General features: G+C 43.8%; 1 protein-coding gene across 10 annotated transcripts in view; it reads left to right on the top strand.

Moving 5' to 3' along the window:
* The window catches only part of LOC132406148 (cAMP-specific 3',5'-cyclic phosphodiesterase 4C-like), a 283893-nt gene that overhangs the window by 253039 nt on the left and 6868 nt on the right, over positions 1-23986 (top strand). For all 10 annotated transcript variants that reach the window (XM_059991408.1, XM_059991407.1, XM_059991405.1 and 7 more), the window contains 7 exons: positions 4592-4746; positions 8058-8156; positions 10616-10780; positions 11608-11707; positions 12470-12624; positions 14400-14522; positions 15939-16121. In XM_059991408.1, coding sequence (XP_059847391.1) covers positions 4592-4746; positions 8058-8156; positions 10616-10780; positions 11608-11707; positions 12470-12624; positions 14400-14522; positions 15939-16121 — 980 coding nt within the window. The remainder of the gene's footprint in view (positions 1-4591; positions 4747-8057; positions 8157-10615; positions 10781-11607; positions 11708-12469; positions 12625-14399; positions 14523-15938; positions 16122-23986) is intronic.

Below are 23986 nucleotides of genomic sequence, written 5' to 3' on the forward strand. Positions count from 1 at the left end.
TAATCTGCTGAGTATTCTAGTATTCTTGGTTTTTATTTCAGAGTTCCAATTTCTGCAGTATGTTGCTTTTGATAAGAATGCTTTAGCATAAGTTACAGGCCAGACATTCTAATCAAGGGATTTTGATTTGCATAAATATAGAGAAACACGTGCCTGAGGTTGAGCTGCAAACTGAAACCTGACTAAAGAGTTTTGAGGTTTAATATATAAAAGACTGATAAGTGGGAGTGAATTATAGGTTGATTGAGGAATTCAAGTAGTTTATACATAGGTTACATAAAATTATTCACAGGTAAAAGGCACAAGGTAACATATGCATAAAATAAGAGATTGTTAGAAGTTGCAGGTTTGTAGAAGGTTTAGGTGATTTATGTACTTAGTAAGATGTTGTGTTGGAATATTTTCCTCATTTCCTGGACCTCATAGAACTGAGCAACACACACAAAATGCTGGAGGAACTCAGCATCGATGGAAATGAATAAAGAGTTTTGGGCTAAGGCCCTTCTTCAGGACTGGAAAGGAAGGGGGAGGGAAGATGCCAGAGTAAGAAGATGGGGGAGGAGGGGAGGAATACAAGCTAAAAAGTGATTGGTGAAGCCAGGTGGGTGGTGGAGGTGGGGGGGTGGGGATGAAGAAAGAAGCAGGGAGGTGATAGGCAGGGGAGGAGAAGGAGGTAAGAGGGGGACAATGGAGAAATAAAGAAGAGGGAAGGAGGAGGAGGAAAAATATTCACAGTTGGAGCAATCGATTCCATGCCTTCTGATTGGAGGCTTCCTACACAGAATATAGTGTGTTGCTTCTCCAGTCTGAGTGGCCTCATTGTGGCAGAAGAGGAGGCTATGGACTGACGTCAAAATAGGAATGGGGATTAGAATTGAAATGGTTTGGACATCAGGAAATCCTGCTTTTTGCAGATGGATTGAAGGTGTTCAAGAAAGCAATCCCTCAATCTACGTTGGGTCTCGCCAATGTAGAGGAGACCCCCGTCAGGAAAACTGGATGCAGAAGAAAAACCCCAACAGATTCACAGGTGTTGCTCACTTGTTTGTGGCCCTGAATGGTGGTAAAGGAGGAGGTGAATGGGTAGGTGTAGCACTTCTGCCACTTGTAGGGATAAGAGCTAGCTGGGAGTTTAGTGAAGAGGAAAAAATGAACAAGGGAATCGGGGGAGCGATCCCTGTGGAAAGCAGAGAGCAGGGGTGGGAGATAAAGATGTGTTTAGTGGTAGGTCCCGTTCGAGATGGCAGAAGTTGAAGAGAATGGTGTGCTGGATGTAGAGGCTCATGGGTTGGTAGGTGAGGAAAAGATGAACTCTATTCCAGTTAAGGCAGCGGGAAGATGGGGTGAGCTGGATGTCCAGAGAATGGATGAAATGTGGGTGAGGGCAGCATCGTACAAAGCCCCATTCTTTGAAAAAGGAGGACATTGCTGATCATTCTCTGATGTCCACGAAAAGAGAACCTCATCCTGGTACAGAACTGACTAGTGTGGGACTAGACAAGAAGAGGCTAACACAGACCAGCCCCTTCCCCACTCTAACCCACTACATTCATGTGTCTGCTCTTTTGTCAGGGTGACAAACCAGAGACAAAACTCCTGTTTGTATAGAGGACTCAGTGCTTGGACCCTTATGGTTTTCTGAATATTTCTTGGGACTTCTTCCTGGATTTCTGGACACCAGCTGGCAAGTGTTGCACCACTTCAGCAGATGTGCTACTGTGCCAAACCCAGTGTACCTCTGTCCAAGCCAGTAAACTCCTGCCAATGTACCTGCCAGAAGAGATTCTGCAGAGGCTGGAACTCCAGAGTAATAAGCACAAAATGCTGGGGTAACTCTGCAGGTCTGGCAGCATCAATGGAGAGGAACAAAGAGGTGACGTTTCAGGCTGAGATCCTTCATCGTGTGCCAACGTCATACAGGGAGACAGCTTCAGAACTGAGAAATAGTCACAATTAGTTATTAACTGGTCTATCGTCACAATAAGAGAAACTGTGTGGGTTAAAGAGCTTCACTTTTAATTAGAAGATTGTGGGTTCAGGTCTGACTTATGGGCTTAGATACAAATACGTAGTCTAATGACCCTTACTGTCAAAAAAAGCTGATCCCCATCTACTATTCTAAGTGTCTTTAGAGAACCAAGGTACAATTCCAAGAAAGAGCCCAGGAGTTTTCTGTAGCATCCAGGACAATCAGTATAACTAAAACATTTCTTCTGATTGTTACCTTGCCTTCATGGGATTTGGATATGAACAATTTGCCAGCTGAATTTCTGACACAGGTGACTATAGCTCATGTACGAGGCATAGTTAGTAAGCTTGTGGATCATGCTAAAGTAGGTGCTATCATAGACAGTGGAGAAAGTCATCAAAAGTTAACAGATCTTAGTTAGGTAGGTAGGTAAATAGAAGATTGGCAAATAGCATTCAATTTGGATAAGTTGAAAGTGGTTTTTTTTTGCATTGTGGGAAATCAAACTAATTATAGAGTGGGGGGGGGGGGCAACGCCGAATTTTTTTATTATTAAAAAAAAGTTATAGAGTAAATGGCCAGTCCTGGGGAATACTGTGGAACAGAGAAACCTAGAAATACAAGATCCCTTTACCACCCCCCCCCCCCCATTAGTGTTGAATCAGGTTTGCAGGCCTAGCCAGTGAGACAGAAAGTACTGACTGAGTAAGTATATTAACCATTTATTTACAAACAGTAAGAATTTGACTGAACATTCATGTTCCCCAAGCTACAGACACTATAAAGCTGAATATTCAACAAACATACTTAGTTCAAAGTGGATGCAGAGCATACCTTCCTAATGACTGTGCACTGCTTGCCTTAAACACTGGGAGAGAGTGGAGGAACCTCCCACAAACATTCTCTATGTACACAGGATATTTGAAACTGGACATCAATCAGTTAACCAATGGGAAAAGGAGCTGGAGTTTCTAAACTAACTATCATGATGGAAGTTACTTTTGACAGGCAGAATTGGGGTACCATCATATCCATATACTTATCACAATGCCTTTTAAGTGGTATTGTATCTACATCAACCATTGCTCCAGCAGTTCACTCCATATACACACATAGTTTGCTCAAAGTAGCATCACAGTGTGTCATAATGAGACAGGAGGCTGGACCCAAGTGCAGGACACAGGCACTGGACAGGAACAACTAGAGACAAGACATGGAGACCGTGGTGTGTGTGAGGGAGGTGACGTTCAAGGTGATTCTGGGGTTCCGGGAGAGTCTTAGAGTTCAGGCAAGGAGGATCCCAGAGTTTAGGCAGGGTCTAAGAGTTCACTGGGCATAACTCCTAGGCAGGGCCCAGACCTCCCAGGCAGGAACACAGGGGCCTGAGCAGGTCACAGGGCACCTGGGTAGGTTGCAGGGCACAACCCATCAGCAGCGAGTGATGGAAAGGGGCAGAGTCCCCAGCCAGGCAACGGCAGTCCAGCCAGGCTTGCCCAACAGAGGCAAGGGATAGGAAGGGAACTAGGTCCAGGGTGACTGCCAGACTTACTCAAAGGACTCATCTTTAACAAGGGGAACTCCAAGCCAGGGCAACCAGAGGAACAGGCTAGGCAGGACAACCCCCACTCCACTCAGTCCCAGAGCCCCCTATATACACCACCAGCCGATCAGCATCAGGAGCGCCTCCTTGAGCCCCAACGAGCTACGATGATCCGCAGGTGTGACTAATTGGGCTCAAGGGTGAAAGGAGGGACGGCTACAAGACCCGGAGTCCGGAGGCTGCGGACCGGACCAAGACCCGGAATGGTGTGGTGAAGAGTGTGTTTGGCACAGCAGCTTCCAGTTAGGCCATTTATTAGGGACGTATGTTGCAATTTATCAGATCATTGATGAGAAGGCACTTGGAGTATTGTGTACTGTTTTAGGCACCCTCTTGTAGGAAAGGCATCATTAGACCAGAAAGAGTGCAGAGAAGATGTTGCCAGGATTTGAGGGCCTGAGTTATGGGGAAAGGTCTGACAGGCTAGGGCTTTATTCCTTGGAACTCAAGAGGCTGAGTGTGACCTAAAGAGTCATATAAAATCATGAGGGGTAGAGACACAATGAACACACATAATCTGTTCTCCCCCCCCCCCCACCCCCCGCCCAGGAGCAGAGGCTTAAAGTTAAGAAGTCAAAAATTTTAAAGGGACCTGAGGGAAAACTTATTCACGCAGCCTGTGATGCGAATAGGAAATAAACTGCTGGAGCATGTGGTTGATGTAGATACAATAATAACAGTTTGGAGACATTTGGAGAAGTGTAGGGATTGAAGAGGTTTAGAGCAGGGGTTCCTAACCTGGGGTGCGTGGACTCCTTAGTTAATAGTAGGTGTCCATGGCATAAAAATAGTTGTGAACCTCTGGTTTGGAGGGATGCGGACCAAAGGACTAGCTCAGTGGACACCAGGGCTGACGTGGATGGATTGGGGAGAAGGAACCATTTCCATGCTGTATGACTCCAACTCAAAGTGATTCTCATTGGCAGTGAAGCACCTGGGGTCTGCTGGGATTATGTAAACCAGTATGGAAATGCACCACTTTCTCTTTATATTTTCCGACTGTCTGTTTTGCTCTTTCAAAGACAAACCACATGAAATGGAAGTGCCTCGGGGCAGGGAGAAGGAACTGGAGACCATGGGACAAATCAGTGGCTTGAAGCACAGCCTGAGCGTGATCTCCTCTGCTAACATCCCACGATTCGGTGTGCAGACCAACCATGAAGCTGAGCTGGAATCGGTATGCAAGAAATCCTTTCTACACCTTTTAACCCATCGTCCTGGGGCACTTGCTTTTGTGTCAAGTGGAGAATTATGTGCGCAGTACAACATTTAGGTATTGGAGATGTTGCAGCTCAGATAGAAACTGTAGCCCCCAATGTGCTGCCTGATCAAACACTGCCAGGGTAGGGACACATAGGTCACATATCAGATAAATTTGCTCTCAGCAGGTTTACATCTTATCCTCTTGGGCAGCATGGTAGTGTAGCATATCGCCTAACGCTATTATAACACCAGCGGGCTGGGTTCAATTCTTCCACTGACTGTAAGGAATTTGAGCAGTCACCCTGTGACCATATGGGTTTCCTCCCTCATCCCAAAGACGTACAGATTAGTAGGTTAACTGTGCACATGGGCTTGATAGGCCAGAAGGTCATGCTACTGTGCTTTATCTCAAATCTAAAATGTAAAAAAATCAAAATTCTACTTCTATACTGTTCCATCAAACTCTCCCAGAACAGTGACTAAACAGGTTGTTTTGTTATTGTGGCCTTTTAAAAATTTCTGCTGAAATTCCAATTTATTTTGCCTTGTGCAATTTTTTTCATCAATTGTGTGTGTGTAGGCCTCCGTTAGTCTTGTGAGACCATGGATTTGCGCCTTGGAAAGCCTGGGCAAGGTTGTGTGGAAGACCGGCAGTTGCCCAAGCTGCAAGTTTCCCCTCTCCATTGCACCAGTGTTGTCCAAGGGAAGGGCATTAGAACCCATACAGCTTGGCACTGGTGTCGTCACAGAGCAATGTGTGGTTAAGTGCCTTGCTCAAGGACACACACACACACACACACACACACACACACACACACACACACACACACACACACACACACACACACACACACACACACACACACGCAGCCTCAGCCAAGGCTCAAACTAGCGACCTTTAGATCACTAGACGAATGCCTTAACCACTTGGCCACGCGCCAACACTTTCATCAATTAACCAATTCAGATAACGTTTTTTAACTTTTTTTCAAAATATTGCATGAAATACAAATATCTCAGTACATTTAAGGGTGATATTTCATGCAGTTATTTTAATCTTGCTGCAAATGAATTTACCACAATTGATGAATAATTTTTGAATTAAACTCTGAAATCCCTGATTATAAATGATCAAAAACTGGCTTCAAAAGTTGTACAAAGCAGTTACTGTGGCATTTTTATGAGCAGTGATCAGTTTCCTTGTAATTACAAAATTTTGATTAAAAGCTTTTGCAATGCACTTTTTGAACATCTTACGTCAAAAAGACTAATTTTATGAACCTCCTGCCTTTATTAACCTGGTCATTTAACGTAAGACCTGAGAAGTCAAAACCAAAGATGAACTCTATCAGAAGCAGGCTGAGCACTGATTGGAGTTCTGATAACTACGGGAGTGAGCTGGAGAAGGTTCAGAAGAATTTTACAGGGATATTAAAAGATTTATTGTGAGGGGAAAAACTGTTTTTCTTTAAACTGAGGAGATGAAAAACGTGTTAATAAAGGTTTATGTAGTTATGGTAGAGTGCACAGAAAGAGTAGGGAAAAGGGTGTAGGATGCAAGAATTATGTTGCTGAACAACGGAAGGACAGCTGGATAAGATAAAAATGCTTATGCAGCCATCCTTCAAATGTGTCTCTACCTGTTGTTCAAACAGTGGTTCTAGAGTCCAACTACTTTTTGAATGAAGAAAAAGTTTTCTTTTACTTTCCTTTATCCCTTTAACCCATCTCTTCCCTGTGTCCTCTGTCAATTTCCTTAAATCCTAGCTGATGACCTCACTTCAAAGGAAAACTTGACCTTTTTTTTCATCCCGGAATTTAATATACTTCAGTTGCTTCTCTCTTGGTCTCTTCAATTCAAAACAAATCCAGTCTAACCAAACTTAGTTTACAATAATAATCCATGCAGGCTTTGACAGCGATATTGTTTCCACTGGGGAGGACGTCTAGATCCAGAGGTCACTGATTAAAAATAAGGGGTTGGCCATTCTTGATGAAGAGAAATTTCTTTACCCACAGGGTAAGGAATCTTTAAATTTTAAACCCTATAAAGACTGTGGAAGCTGAGTCCCTGAGTAGATGCAAGTGTGAGATTGATATTTTTAAATATTAAGGTAAGCCTGGGATATGGGGTTAGTGTAGGAAAATAACACTGAGGTGAAAACTCAGCTATGGTATTGAATGGTGGGGCAGACTGTAAGACCAACTCCAGCTACTAACGTTCTAATTAAACTTCTAAGGACAGGGAGGTTGAGAATTGGGGTTAGCACTTTAATTAGTCCTGTACTTGCTGGTGTTTAGAACAAGAGAGGATCTCAATGAAACCTACTGGACATGGAGAGGATGCTTCCTATAACACACCTCAGATTACAAGGACAACCCTTTAGAACAGAGATAAGTAGGAATGTCATTAGCCAGAGGGTGGTGAGTCTGTGAAATTCTATTGCCACAGACTAGTGTGGATGCCAAGTCATTGGAAGTTGATAGGTTCTTGATTAATAAGGGCTTCAAAGGTTACAGAGAGAGGGCAGGAGAATAGGGTTGAGAGGGAAATTAAATCAGCCATGGTGCATGGTGGAGCAGACTCACTGGGACAAATGCCCTAACTCTGCTCTTGTGTCTTATGACATGGCCAGAATGGTTCCTGTCAATCTCCATGTTTCTACGCTGGCTGAAATGTGTGTGGAGCATGTTCACAGGGGGGTGAATTTCCAGCACCAAGGGTTTCAGACCACTGTCAAAAACCATGGGAACCCTGCTGATTTTGGAAATAATTTGTGCTTGAAACTTCATGATCTTCTGCACGAGTCTGGCCAATCTTGGTCCTGATGCAAATCACCTTCCATTGCAGCTACGGTTGCAGCAGCAACAAAATGTATGAATGCGGTAGCTGAACTGCAACATGTGCATTTCCTGACCACAGTTGTTTAGTACATTGCATGTGAATTTTCTGAGATATCTCAGGGAATGCTAACACAGGAACACTTCAACAGGTTAGTTATAGGTTCGACTCTCTTTAAACCCATAAGCCTTAATTTTAGATGAGTAAACACCAAATTTCTCTCCTGAACAACTGCATACACACTGGTGAGATTGCAGTCGCTCTAGCTGCCTTTAGTTGTGTTAGTTGTGTCTCCTCATGCTTGTTTCTGAAGTGACAGAGGAAACTGAACTTGATCCTGCGGGATTGTAGTACTTAGAAAGGGTGGACGAGAAGATGGACTGGTCCACAGCAGAACGTATGTTCCCTGCTTATTAACAGGTATTGATTTTGTGGTCTTCTAGGAACTGGAACACCTCAATGACTGGGGTCTGAATATCTTTAAGATTGGGGAGTATTCCTATGAACGACCACTTACGGTTACAATGCACGCCATCTTCAAGGTAAGACAGTCAATGTGGTTTTCAGAAACGATTGCGTTCACTGCTTGACACCTGCTTGCCTGGCAATCCCACAATTGTCAGGTAATCCTGCTCTGTGGAGCCATATGTAGAACCGGGGATGGATCTCGCTGGTCCATTCTATCCTGTTCCATTAGTTTAGCAATGTCTCAAATCACCGTAGCTCACTGAAGACACAGGACAAACTCAGCCCTGTGTTTGACATTGACTGGACGACCATCCACTGGGAATTCTAGTTTCTTACCAAGAGCCTGCAGGGTAAAGGGAAAGTGGATGTGTCAACTTTAAGGATGATGGTGACTCATGGAGGGGGGGTGAGATCCAGGGATGCCAATAGCTTTGCCGTGATCATATGATCTCAGCCTCATCACCCCTAGCACCCTAATTGCCATTCCCAGCTATATGAGACCCAGCTCCCTCACAACTTGGAAAATGAACAGACTTTTCATTGGATCATTCTTGACTATCAAATAAATGGACTTTTTCATGTCGATGAACCTTCTAATCAGATGGGGACTAAAAGCTTTTTTTAATGTCCCAGTAGCTCCAGGAATAAAGTAGCATTAGAAAGTTAATTTAACAGCAATCTGAAGACCTCAGTTACATTGATAGCTGAGGGCTTTAAATTTGAAATTACCATGCAATTAAAAACTGTCTGGTGGTGTAGTGGTATCAGCACTGGACTTCAATGCAGATGGTCCTGAGTTCAAAACCCAGCCGGGTCCTAACCTGGGCAGCAGCAGTATCTGCACAGAAGAAAGGCCTGGCAACCTACTTCAGTATCTTGCCATGAAAACTCTGTGGACCCTCTGGTCCATGAGGTCACAAAGAGTCAGACTCAGAGTCCTGACGAAGGGTCTCGGCCCGAAACGTCGACAGCGCTTCTTCCTACAGATGCTGCCTGGCCTGCTGTGTTCCACCTGCATTTTGTGTGTGGGACTCGACTTAATGACTGAATGACAAATGCAATTAAAATGATCTACTTGATAAATCCCATTAGGGAAGACGGCCTGCCCCTCATACCCTGTTCTGATGTGCAGGTGACTCCTTACCAATGCAAGGTATGGTCAGAATAGAATTTTGTACAGCTTTTGCAAAAATCCCTTCCCTTCCATTTTAGCCCACTGTTTATAAAGGGTGATATTGAATTGGCTTTTCTGACTGTACTTATGCAGTTGACTGCTACCTTTTAGTCCCCTTATTTTTTTTGGCCCTACATTATTTTGCAGCTTTGCACCATTAAAAGTTAATTTTATTGTCGAAGTATGCGTGTACAATACAACTCTGAGACTCACCTTCTCTAGAAAAACCATGGAAGTTGTCTCAAGAAAAGACGTCTACTTCCCCCCCCCCCACCACCAGCATGAAAAAGAAAAAGATGAAAAACTCAAAAACCCCGACCAGCCCCCACTCCCTTCCTTGCACAAAAAAAACTAATAGATCGCCTACATGGAAACTGGCACCTGGAACATCAAAATCTTAAAAGCCCCCAAGCCCCTCCCTTGCAAAAAAGAAGTGATGAAATTATGTCAAACCCCCAGCCCCTCCCTCACGGAAAAAAAACAGCAACAATAGGTGTATAAGATGATGAGGGGCATTGATCGTGTGGATAGCAAGAGGCTTTTTCCCAGGGCTGAAATGGCTAACATGAGGGGGCATAGTTTTAAGTTGCTTGGAAGTAGGTACAAGGGGGATGTGAGGGGCAAGTTTTTCACACAGAGAGTGGTGGGTGCATGGAATGCACTGTCAGCAAAGGTGATAGAGGCAGATACAACAGGGTCTTTTAAGAGACTCTTAGATAGGTACATGGAGCTTTCTAACAATAACATCAAATCCCCAACCCCTCACTCACAGAAAAAACAACAATAACATCAAAGCCCCAACCCTGTCTGACACACAAAAAACTAACATAAAATAAACTAAAATTGTCCACACAGAAAAACACCAACAACAGACTCCAAATCCCCAACTCCTCCCTCTCGCAAAAAGTAACATATCGCCCACCAGCAATAATACTTAGATTTAATATAAACCTTCATAACTAACCTGCATTAAAGTCCATCTTCCAGTAATTCGCTTAATTAGTTGATGTCTCTATAATTTTATACTCCTACTGGCCTTACTTAATTACCCACTTGGTGTTTTCAGCAAACTAGGATCTATACAGTTAGATATATTTTTCGTAGCAGGGGAGTTAAGGGTTAGCTGATTACTACTGACCCTTGACATTCCATAAAGAACTCCCACTAGGCCTAGGTCGGATTTTGAAATAAGGTTCCAGGCTACAAGAATTGGTTCTCAGTTCAGCGCACCTGAGTTTTTTGACATTTCACAGTTTGCCCAAAAAAATTACAGCCAATCAGGGTGAATGTTACTTAGGCAACGTTATTTAAAGACCGGCTATTCTCAATGAATTTCCGATCTTTGCTCTCACCTCAAAGTCGCGACAGCTGCTGAAGACATTTAAGATCCCTGAGGACACCTTCATCACGTACATGATGACTCTCGAGGACCATTATCATACAGATGTGTGCTACCACAACAATTACCACGCTGCAGATGTGACTCAGTCTACGCACGTCCTGCTTCTGTCTCCAGCGCTGGAGGTAGGTTTTTAACAGCTCTCAGTTTCAAGGGGTGAAACTGCAAAATCATCGTTATCATTCTGGGTTTCATGGAATGATGGAAAATTTCTGACATATGAGGCCATTCCGTCCTTAGTGTCAATGATAGTCCATGAAGAAATAGCTATCCTAATTCCACCTGGCAGCACCATGTCCATTTACGTAGCCAACATGATGAGGTTTTCTGAGCTGCAACCTCCCTAACCCTCTGGGTGAAAATTAATTTCTTTCCCTCCCTTCAAATCCTACTACCAAAGCCATGTCTTCTGGTTCTTCATTAATATTAATAACTGGGCCCTGCATAATTAAGTCTCTAAAGGACTATGGGTGGAACGGGAATGTATCATCCTTTGCCCGTGAGTAGATAGATGGATGTGTGTACGCTTGAAAAGCTGCAAATCCTCCACTAAATGTGCTTCTCTGCTGCTTTTGGAACTCCCCCCCCCCCACCCCCCGTCCAGTAGCACTGTAGGACCACTATCACCACATGCACTGCAGCAATTTGACAAGCACAGTATTTATGTGCCTGGTCCAGGTTAGATTCTGGTCAGTGCAACCTCCAAGATGTTGACGGTGGGGCTTTGTCTATGGTAGTGCTGTTGAGTGTCAAGTATAAAGGGCTAGATGGCCACTGTCTGGCATCTGATGTGACAATATTACCTATCAATGATCAGCCTAAATTTTCCAAGAGTTACATGGGGAAGTGTAGTCAATTACATGGGTAATTGCTGGTGTTTCTCGGGAAACTCCAGGCTCCTCTTCAATGATTGAAAGTACTGGTGGTGATTTCTCCTGACTTGGTCTTCCAGGCAGTCTTCACTGACCTTGAGATAATGGCTGCAATTTTTGCCTCTGCAATCCACGACGTCGACCATCCAGGTGTCTCCAACCAATTCCTCATCAATACCAGTAAGTGTTGTTGATGGCTGTGCTAGTCAGAAGGGATTCACTCTTTGGCTGTAAGCCCTCAAATGCTTTCAGTTCCTTTTATTCCAGTTACTTATTATTGGACATTTGTTTGAAATGGTTCGTTGAGAAGATAATTATTTAATACATCACTAGTTGCCCAACACAGTGGTTCCCTGGGCCATTTCAGAGAATAGTTAAGAGTTCCTTTGATCTTCGGAAGGTTTGTACTCCAGGGAAAGAAGGAATATTTTGTATGTTTGGTGCTCTGAAGTGATGAACGGCCTATTATACTTAGAAAATGTTGTGGGAAGTATTTAAGGTATTTGAATAACTACTTTTCAAAATCCTTGTATTTCTCTCTGATACAGACCATACCTTCTCCTACTTTTCTTTCTCTACCGCCATTTTCTCTTTCTCCCTGTCTTTCTCTATCTCCCCAACTCCCACCAACATTTCCTTTTCTCTCTATCCTTTAGTGTTTCATTCTATCATCTCCCCTTTTCTTTCACATCAGATTTCCTTTTGCATCACTGCCTCTTTCTTCCAAATTTGTCCCATATTTTGCTGTCTAGCTCCATTTTTCCATGCTCTTGTCTACCTAGTCTCTGAATTCCCCATTGACTCCTTCCCCTTATCTCTTTCCCATTTCTCCCTCTTTCCCTTGAATTCCTCCACTGAATCTGCTTCTGATGTTCTGCATCCATCTGTGTCCCCGGCTCTATCTCCGTTCTATTTATCCTGTCTCTCTGTTGTGCTTTATAGATTCCGAGTTAGCACTGATGTATAATGATGCCTCTGTTTTGGAGAACCACCACCTGGCTGTGGGCTTTAAACTGTTGCAGCAAGAGAACTGCAACATCTTTCAGAACCTGTGCAAGAAAGAGCTTCAGAACCTTCGCAAAATGGCCATTGACATGGTTTGTACAACAACTTCCACCACATGTCCATCACAGTCCAAATTCAGTCAGCAGGCTCGTTCCCTAACTCCTGTTCCCAGCCAGCACAGCCATATGTATTTGCCAAACTGTTCCAGCTTTTCCTTTTGTTTAAGAACAATTATGTCTTAATAACTATTTCAATTTGACTTCCCGTGGGTTTAATTTCATTTATTTCTGAGTGACCTTGAAATAATATGGTGAGTTTAGTAGATCTACACCAGTGCCTTTTTAGTAGCTTTCGAGAGAGAGAGAGAGAGAGAACAGTTGGGATTTCTTTAATCTGGTCCAGTAACTCACACCAGCATTTTAGTAACTGATGCATAGATGCTGAACAGGCTATCCTGTAAACTCTGAGCAGTGTTTCAAGGCCTTTGAGCTCTGGGGAGCTGCCTTTGTCTGTGAAAGCTTCAAGATTCTTTCATTCAGTGAGCTGCCTCTCAGTTGTTAAACCTTTAAAGTTTAGATGTTCTCAGTCCCTTACCGCTCTGTTCCATCTCCTGTGTACTTAGACACTGCATTTTTATCTTAACTCCAGCTTGCATACTAATGCACTGCTTGTCCTTTGGCTCTGCATTCTCCTCAGCTTATTCACTTATCAATCTAGTTCCACTATTTATTAACACACTTTTCATTCTAGATGCTCTTCCTTTCTTTGGTAAGGCACCCATTAATTTCCCCACCAAATACACTCAGCTGACTGGTTTATAACCCCCAGTGCATATTCTATCATTCTTCATAAATATTGGCATCACATTAGGTATTTGCCTGTACTTAAGCCACTACCTCATCTTCTACTGAAATATTAAAAATATGTGGTAATACCTTTGTTTTCTTTCCTAAATACTAATAAAACATTTGTCTGTAATCCATCTGGATCAGGGTTGAGCTTGATCGTTTTATTTAATATACAGTATGTACTTTCCTGTTATCTCAATACTTATTATATCATCAGATGTCATGACTATCTGTTTAGTAAATACTCCAGGAAATGGTGATATCGTAGTTCTGTCATCACTTTATCATAACCTACTATTGCCCTGTCTATCCTTTACTGGCATTATTCCTATCCCAGCCTTTTCGTCATAATAAAATAAAACATATTTGCTATCTTGTTTCATGCTCTGTTATAATTTAATTACATAGTTCCACCTTACTTTCCTATTTTTTTAAACTTCTGTCCTGTTGTTTTCTCTCTTAATAAGCATTCTTTGTGTACTTCCTTACCCTCAGCTGTGAATGCTCAATGCGTTTGGTTTCTTTCCTTTTCACACAATATAAACTCAACGTTTAAGAGAAGTTTGGATAGGTACATGGATAATAGGGAATATGGAGGGTGCATGGCGATGGGAGTAGGCATCTTAAATGGTTTCAGCATGGACTAGATGGGCCGAAGGGCCTTGTCTGTGCTGTACTTCTCTATACTTTTCCTACACACTGGTGAGCACCATTTTAAATTGTAGTCAGTTTCCTGTATTATCACCCATTTATTTTCCCATTCTCAGCCCCTCAAACTCAGCTTGTCTATAAACCTGGCTCTCAAAATTGTTAAATCCTTCAATATAATCAACTTAAAATGGATTAGTTAAAATATTCTTCAACTTCTGTTTCTTGTGTCTGACCTGGTAAACTGTGAAACCGATATGAAAGACAGATGGGATCTCTGATGGAGAGTCTCTCTGAGGTGGGGACCTTGACAGCGAGGTGCCTCCTGTTTTGTTAATTGGTTATATCTCTCTAACCTTGTCCTGATCCAGGTGTTGGCCACAGACATGACCAAGCACATGAACCTACTGGCAGACTTGAAGACAATGGTGGAGACAAAGAAAGTTACAAGTTTAGGAGTCCTATTGCTGGATAATTATTCTGACCGGATACAGGTACAGATTTTCCTAGTTTACATAACTGCTACATTAAACATTTTCCTGTTATTTAAAATTTAGATCAATTTTTAATGTATTTGTTTCAACATGCTCCAAATATACTCTAAGAATCAAACAGCACCGATCTTAAACATGGTTAAAGATCCCTTTGTTAAGCAGTGACAGATCTGTGGCTGTCAGTTTAACTTTGACTGCTTGATAACACCAGTGCATTCCCCTTTATTAGACAGCAGGCCTGTGCTAAACACAACCCTACTCCAATAACACACAGTAATAGACCTGTCTATTATGAGAATCACCTCTACACAAAGTACTATATCAATGGTTTAATGGTTCAATTTAATATCAAGAGAATGTATACAATATACAGCCTGAAATCCTTACTCTTTACAAACATCCACAAAAGAGAGAGGGGAAAAAGCCCAAAGAAGGAATGACAGAAAAACATCAGAATCCCAAAGCCACCTCCCACCTCCCACCCTCAAGCAGCAGCAAAGCATCAATCCTCCCCCTACTTGCTCCAGCAAAAACATCAGCCCCCCCCCCCACCCACGATGCCAGCACTAGCAATGCTGTAATCTAGAGTGCATCAAAAACTACAGTCTATCCCAACACTTCTCAGACAGGCTCTCTTTCACAAGCAAGGGAGAGAGAGATATCGCTCCTGTCACAGCGAAAGGGAAGCCAACAGCTCGCTGTTTGGATGTTACAATCCACAGTGTCATATATGTGAGTTCCCCCAACAGATTCTCTCTCATCATCATTATCGAGAGAGAGAGATCGCTCGAATGCAGAGGCCTCTGACAACTGCACCCGCTGTCTCGATATTTCGATCTGCCACGGCGCTTCAGTCGCCAACATCAGTGAAGAATCGAGTCGTCCTCAGGGCCCCATCCTGAAGGCGCTCATCTTCCAAACTGCTCCTGGTGATCCCAAAACGCCAGGCCGCTCGGCGAGTTCCGAAGAGCTAGAACCCACTGTCGGTGAAGAATGTAGTTTGAGTGCAGCAGTAGATCATGGACTCTGTCAGGACCCCAGCCACCTTAAAAAAAGAAACAAAAAGAGATGAAAATAGCACATTTAAACAGTTTTGTGGATGAACTAGAAGAAGTCGCCTAAATCCACAAAAACCTCTGATGCCGTCTTTAGCTCCTTCTGTTCCCAAAGTTACATAGCAACAGATTTGTCCCTTCACAACTATGCAGTAAAAGACCTTTACCTGGGATTAATGTCCCCAGTTTTGCTGTATCCCAGTGACCTGCCACTATTACCAGGTGAAGTTCTTAACTCCAGGCCTGTGGCCTGAGCGCTGCTGATGCCTTCTCGATTGAGAGTGGTGGAGAAATAGGCTACCAGTGGATGGGCTGTGGTTTTTAGGAAGTGCACTGAGCCTCCTGATGTTTCCTTCCACAGGTTCTGCAGAACATGGTGCACTGCGCTGACCTGAGCAACCCCACCAAGCCCCTGCACCTGTACCGCACCTGGGTGGACAAGATCATGATGGAATTCTTCCGCCAGGGGGACCAAGAGCGTGAGCGGGGCATGGATATCAGCCCAATGTGTGACAAACATACTGCTTCCATTGAGAAAACCCAGGTTAGATGGCAGAAGTCCCAAGCAGATGGGCGGGAGGGGGAGAGAGATTGAATATCACCAATCCAGTCTTATCATGCAGTCTCCAGTAAATATAGTGAACAATCCTGAAGCACCTCCCCCCCCCGCCCCGCACAACATGCCTCACTGCTTAACATTGCAAGAAGGTAATGGAAAGTTAAATTTATGGCCACAATTTATCATCTGAGTAGAGAGTAGTATGTCAGTCCATCTTGTTCTCCACTTCCAGAAGACATAGGAGCTGAATTAGGCCTTTTAACCCACAGAGTCTGCAATTTGATTACAGCGGAGGTACATTTAATCAGCCAAATGCAGATTATGTTGGACAGAACACAGCCCTGCAACTGAGGAAGAACTTCTGGGTGATTTTATCACTTTCTTTGAAGGCTATTAATCATTTTTAAAAACAAATCAGAGGGTTGTTTCATTGTCGGTGCAGAATCCTCAAACTAGGTTTACTGGGAGGGTAGAAAATGCTCTAAGTGCTCAGCAGGTCAGGCAGCATTTCAAGGAGAGAGTAATGTCCTGTTCACGCCTTTCGTCAGAGTTCAAACAAGTTAGAAATCAAGTGTGTTTTAAGTTGTAGAGGAAGAGCTGGGCGTGGAGGGATGGGGAGAACAAAGGAAATACCTGTGATAGGATTGAGGCCAAGAGGGATTGAATGATTGGGAGGGTTGTGATCTAGACACAGAGATAGTGGCAAAATGGTGTTTACTACAGCTGACCTGTCTGCAGGAGGAGCTGTAAATAAAGATGGTTGGATAAGGACAGAGGAGAAGACAAAAAATGTGGGATACTGTGGGATACTGAATACTGCAGTTACTAAAATGAAAAATTAAAAAAAATGCTGGGGAAGAAAAACACAATTAGATCCGGCAGTACCTATGGAGAAAGGGAAACTGAGTTAATGGTATAAATTGATGAACTTTCAACAAAACTGGCCAATTCTGATAAGACTAGAAAGTCAAACCAAGATAGAACTATCACATATAGGGGATGGGGAGTGTTTCAGAACAGAATAAGACAACTTCACAGTTCCCTGAAAGTTGGGTCACAGTTAGACAAGGTGGAGGAGAAGGCACATGGCACATTGGCCTTCATTAGTAAGGACACCAAGTGTAGGAGTTGGGATATTTTTCTTGCAGTCCACACCTGCAGTACTGTGTAGAGTTTTGGTGTAACCCTGTTACTGAAAAGACATCATTTAGATTAAAAGAGTACAAAGAACATTTACAAGAATGTTGCCAGGACCCGAGGGAGAAGTTGGACAAGCTGGGTCTTTATTCTTTGAAGAATAGGAGATTGAGGGATGACCTTGAGGGCTTAAAAAATTGCAGGGAGATATGTAGGGTCAGTGTACGGTCTCTTTCCCAAGGAAAAGGAATCAAAAATGAGGTTTAAGGTGAGAGAGGAAATACTTGAAAAAGACCTGAAAGGCAAATTTTTCATGCTGAGGGTGATGGTTATGTGGAATGAGCTGACAGGGGAAGTGGTTGATACAACAACATCTAATAGACACTTGGATGGATAGAAAAGCTGGGGTTCCCAACCTTTTTAATGTGATGGAGCCTCACTATTAACTGAGAGGCCCATGGATCCCAGGTTGGGAACCCCTGACTTAGAGGAATATGAGCCAAACATGGCAGGTGAGACTAGCTTAGATGGGTGTCTTGATCAGCATGGATGAGTTGGGCTGAAGGGCTTGCTGCGCTTATTATTTAATGACTCTATTACTTGTTATCTGAAACTGTTGAATTGACTGTTTAGTCCTGAGGGAAGCTTACACAGGGGTTGATTTCAATAATATGAGAGAGGATCGGAGTGGGGTTGAGAGTTAAAGTGGCAGCTCACTGAAACGTGGGGTTGCCTTTGCAAACTAAATTATGCAAAGTGGTGACAGCACTTTCATTCAGTTTTTGGTGTCTCCAGCATTGCGGAGATTGTATTGTGAGGACCATGGAGTGGATGAGGCAGCAGTGAGTCACCTGGAAGGTGTGTTCAGGTCTCTGGATGGTGGGGAAGGGAGGGATAAAAGAGGGACAGAGGGTTTTGTATCCTCTGTCGTTGCATGGGAAGGTGCTGTGAGAGGAGAAGAGAGTGTTTGTGGAAATGGAGGGGAGTTGCTGAGGAATGAAAGAACTCTTATTGGGCTTCCAGCTGGGTATAGGTATCAACTTTAACAGACTTTTTGATGACAAACTCTGGCATCTTCATCATGGATGGTGCCTGGGCTTGTCTAGTCTGGTGGTATTTATACCCCTGCCGTCCGTCCCTCCTGACTGGTCAGTCCTCATCTAATCAGATTTCCACTGTCCCACCTTGTTTACAATCGAATTCCAGTTCTTAGTCTTTGTTAAAATTATTTTCCTCTGGTTTTATTTCAATGGCTTCCTTCACCAGGAGGTCCCAAAAACAGTTGGGATGCCACAGTAGTTTTTTTACTGGAATTTGATTATAAACAAGGTGGGAAAGTGGAAACCTGATTGGATGAGGACTAACCAATCAGGAGGGATGGATGATGGGCTTTTAAATACCACTGGACTAGACATGCCCAGGAATCATCCTTAATGAAAATGGCAGAGTTTGTCATTGGAACAATGGTTAAACTTGATACCTGTACCCAGCTGGAAGCCCGAGAAGAGTTTATTTGTCATATAAGCTGGGAAAGCACGAGATCCTTTTCCCCTTTGGAATGTTGAAAATGGGAGGGTGAGGAAGATGCGTCTGGTGGTGGTATCACATCAAAGGTGACAGAAAATGTATTGAATGTGGAAACTGGTGGGGTGGAAAGTGGGGAGAAGAGGAACTCCAGTTGTTCTGGGTGGGAAAAATAGGGGAGATGAGAGCAGAAGTGCAGGAAATGGAACAGATGTAGTTGAGTAACTTGAAATAATTCTGGATGGCAAGCCAGGCTCAAGGAAACAGGGGAATGGAGGGTTTTGGTCTGGGTGTAGGTCAGTGGGATTAAGCAGAATAATAGCTCAGCATGTACAAGATGGGCTGAAAGGCTTGGTTCTGCGCTGTTGTGTTCTATGACTCTATGTCAGAAAAGGAGGTGTTAAAGGATGTAGGTGGGAATGGAACCGATCAGAAGGAAGGATTAAGGTAGGAAAGAATAAGTTCTGTTGCACAAGAGCAGGCAGACACCCTAGTTCTACCAGGAGTGTCTTGTTTGTAAAAATTTCAGATGGAATTACAAGTGGGCTGTGCAGGGCTATGTGGGTTAGAGGAACTGTGTTTGACTCTATGGAGGGAAGCAAGTTAGATCATGTCGAGTGGCCGTAGTGTGGCTCAGAGGAAGTGGAAACCACATTGTAAGCACACACTAGATTGGAAGAGGCACCTGTGAATCAGAGTTTCACTTGAAGGAAGTGATTGAGTCACCAGGAAGGGGGTGTCAGAGAGCCGGTGTTTAGCTTCAGTGAGGTTGACATTGCCGTCAGCTGGTTTGATGGCAGTACTGGGTTTGGTGCTTGGTGAGAGCAGTGTTGGTTTGACACTGAATGTTAAGAAAGTGAAATATCACAGCGGGCCAGTGTGATAATAGTGGGACAAGGCAGCAGGAACCACAGGACTACAGAATGAAATCTACAAGATTTCTACCAGCATCTCTCCACTGGTTGTTGGTTCTAATCCGCCTATAGCACTCAGCTCTGAAACAATGTTTTTCTGGGTTCAATTCCCATTCTTGGAATTAAAATGTTGGTGGCCCTATCCCTACATATGGACTGTTGAAGTGTGAAGAGAAAGCTCACCATCACCTCGAGACAAGTAGTACGGGACAGTAAATGATGTTATTGTAATCCTACATCCTCACACTCCGTGTTGCTGGCTGTTTCTCCACTGAGGTCCATCCAGTGTCTCAGTAACCACTTTCCACCAGGGCTTTGAGTTACTAAGGTTGCATAGGCTGTTGTTAATCCAACTCTTTCACACAATTTTGCTATTAGAATTGGAGCAACTGGCGACAGTTCAATTCTGTTTGTAGCTCGTGATAAGTGAAACAGCCCATGGCTTTATACGGTAAGACCTGTACAGCATACATACATGGACTGATAAGTAGTAAGTCATTACTGTCTCAAAACAAGAAGGGCCAGGCAGTGATTATATCCACAATGGGAAAGTCTCGCTGCCTACCCCTGATATTCAAAATGCTGCCAGCTGTGTACTGGAAAATACTCATGAAAACCCGGACAAATAAATGCCATGGTTGCAAAAGCATGTCAGAGACTGGGTATCCAGTGTTGAATAACTCAGCCCTGGCACCCCAAAGCCATCCCACAAGGCAGAATTAGGCAATAAAATAGACTCCTCTCTACTTAGATGGATGAATCCAATGCCAAGGAAAGTTGTAAAGTTTAATTGTAATATTTAATCAGGTTGGAGGAACAACACCTTATATTCCATCTGGGTAGCCTCCAACCTGATGGCATGAACATTGACTTCTCTAACTTCCGTTTATGCCTCTCCTCCCCTTCTTATCCCTGATATATTTTCCCCTCCCCCCTTTTTTTCTCTCTCTGCCCATCACTGCTTGTTCTCCATCTCCCTCTAGTGCTCCCCTCCCCCTTTCTTTCTCCCCAGGCCTCCCATCCCATGATTCTTTCCCTTCTTCAGCTCTGTATACCTTTTGCCAATCACCTTTCCGGCTCTTAGCTCCGCCCCACCCCCTCCAGTCTTCTCCTATCATTTCGCATTTCCCCCTCCCCCTCCTACTTTCAAATCTCTTACTATCTTTTCTTTCAGTTAGTCCTGACGAAGGGTCTCGGCCCAAAACATCGATTGCGCTTCTCCCTATAGATGCTGCCTGGCCTGCTGTGTTCCTCCAGCATTTTGTGTGTGTTGCTTGAATTTCCAGCATCTGCAGATTTCCTCGAAGTTATAAAATTTGACAGCATCCAGGACAATGCAGATAAGTGAGGTTCTGGTGATGCTGTAAATCTTGAGCAACACACACAAAATACTGGAGCAACTCAGCATCTGTAGAAGGAAAGAGACAGTTAAAGATTTGGGCTGGGACTCTCCTTCCTTTCAAGTCAATCTCAAGTGCTGGGTTCCTCCCGCATTTTCAGAATCAGCTTTAATATCACCGGCATATGTCATGAAATTTGTTAACCTTGTGGCAGCAAAACACAATAATAGAAAGAAAAGAACTGAATCACAGTATCAAAATATATTAAATAGTTAAATTAAATAAGTAGTGCAAACAAAAGATTTTTAAAGAAGTAGTGAGGTGGTGTTCATGGGTTCAATGTCCATTCAGAAATTGGAAGGCAGAGGGGAACAGCTGTTCCTAAGTCCCTGATTGTGTACCTCCTTCCTGATGGCAACAATGAGAAAAGGGCATTGCTCCGTGAAGATGTCTTGGATACTATGGAGGCTAGTGCCCATGAAGTAGCTGAATAATTTTACAAATCTCTGCAGCTTACTTCGATCCTGTGCAGTAGCAACCCCCCCCCCACCCCCCCCCCACCCCCCCACCAGCACCACCACCACCGTACCAGACAGTGATACAGCCAGTTAGAATGTTCTCCGGGTACATCTGTAGAAAGGTATGTGTGTTTTTGGTGACATTCCAAATCTGTGTGTGACGCCCTGGACAAAGTAGCCAGTTTTAATGGTATCGACTATGAATAATCATCCCTTTCACCATCTGAACGTGTGTATTGTCTTCAGAAACTCACCGTGTTTCCTCACCTAGGTTAGTCCAACAGCACCTTTTAAACTTGCATCCTCTACTATCAAGACAAGGGCACCAGATCTAAGGGACTACCCCCTCTGGGCCCCCAGATTGATTTTGAAATGTATCATTATTCCTTTACCTTTTTTTATCCAAAGCGGGAAACTCCCTGCCCAACCACGCTGAGGTAGGTATTGTCTTTACTAGAAGGAATGCTCACCACTGTCTTCTCAATGACAGTCAGGAATTGGCAACAGGCGCTTGTTTTTGATATAATCACCCAAACCGCAATGAATTAATTCATAAAAATAACAATCCAGCGCCCTCACACCGTCACACAGAAAATGTCCCGGTCCCCACCCGCCCCAGCGCCCTGTGGCGATGACTGTCACTCAGTAACCTCCGTCCTGCCAGTGCCTTGTGTTTATCTGAGTGACGTTAGTTGTGTGTCCAACGGTTGAATTTAACCTATGTGTCAAATCCGTCCACTATTCAGATCGTGAAGGTCCAGAATTTAATGACTAAGGTGATCTGGTTGCGACACGGAAATGCCCGCATTTTAGCTCATTCTGCGGATTTGCACCGCCCCCTGTTGGCCGGGGATCCGAGTGGCAGGGGATTCAATCGTTTCGACTTGAGATTTCCCATACCTCCAAAATTTATGTGGAGTCTCCGGGACTTGAAGATGAACTGTCTGAGCAATCCTAGAGGAATATCATTTCAGAGGTTGAAAGGGGTATGCGGGCTTTAAAAGAATAATTTCATTAAAAGACGCAACTTACCAGGAATTTCGCCGGGAATATTCCACAATGTGTCCCCTTCTACCCTCTCAGATGGACAGAATTCAAGGAAGACTGGTTGGGTAGAAGAAGAGGAGGGGGTACTTTTTAATCAATATTTATCTCTCCGTATCACCGAAGCAAATGATCTGTTCGTTATCAAGTCGCTGTTTGTGGGATTTCAAACAACACACACAAAATGCTGGTGGAACACAGCAGGCCTGGCCTGTTGTGTGTGTGTTGTTTGAATTTCCAGCATCTGCAGATTTCCTCGTGTTTGCTGTTTGTGAGATCTTGCTTCTCTTTCCGACTTATCACTTCCATGGACTGGGCCACATTTGGAGATGTCCCACGGAAGTGAAAGGAGCCACAGAATTGCAGGTCTTATTTTCTTTGCAAAGTTTGGGTGCGGTCGTGAGTGCAAAGGCCTTGGCTTGAGTTAGGTACTCGAGTTAAAGTCCAGTGTGGCACATGAGGAATTTAAATTCAGCCAAGTGAATAAATTCTGGAATTAAAAGCGCTTGCAATTCCGGTTTGTCGTCAAAGCTTAACTTGGTCCTTTAGAGACGGGAACTTAGCATCCTGCTACGGTTTGGTCTACATGTGACTCCAGAAGCGTTGACTTTTACTGCTTAAAAAAGCCATTAATCGCGAAGATAATTAGGAAAAAGAGTGAAATGTTGATCCGGCCAACGAAGTCCCGTAGGTTTTCGGAAGTAAAACGACAGAGGCGTTTTAAGTTTAAGGGGGACTGTAAGAACTTCATTAGCCACTAGAGCACGGTTAAAAAAAAACACAGCCTAATGACGCCATCACATCAGACCAGCCTCTTAAAGTGACACCCACCCCCCCCCCCCCAAACTCAATGTCGGTGGTCGTGAATTGTGCTGGTTTCCACCGGTTGTGTTACCACACAGTCCGCATCTGACGCCCTCAGGGAGAAGCCCGTACAGGAAGTGTTTGAATCTCCATAGCAGGAATATTAGGAATTTAATTTGTTAGAAATGTCAAATAATAGAGGGATTGTCTCTAAGGTGAGATGCGCGGGTTGAAGTTTTCCTCCTCCACAGGCAGCTGGCTGGGGTAGCGGTGGAAGCAGATACAATGGTGGCGTTTAAAAGGAATTTTGATAAGACACATGAAACTTGCGGGGAATGGAGGGAACAGGGGTCAAGTGCGGCATTGAGGTTTAGCTTAATTTGACACTTTAGTGCAGACAGCGTGGGCCGAAGGGCCTCCTATGTTCCGTACAGTTGAGAAACGATTCTCTCTAGTCAGTGGGCACAACTTTTAACATGAAGGAAAGGAAAAAACCAGGAACCCCCTCGGCCAGAATGCAGGGGGTCAACGAAGCCTTTAGGGCGGTGGTGGTTTGGGAGAATCTGGCG

Source organism: Hypanus sabinus, chromosome 16 (assembly GCF_030144855.1).
Source record: "Hypanus sabinus isolate sHypSab1 chromosome 16, sHypSab1.hap1, whole genome shotgun sequence".
Lineage (NCBI taxonomy): Eukaryota > Metazoa > Chordata > Chondrichthyes > Myliobatiformes > Dasyatidae > Hypanus > Hypanus sabinus.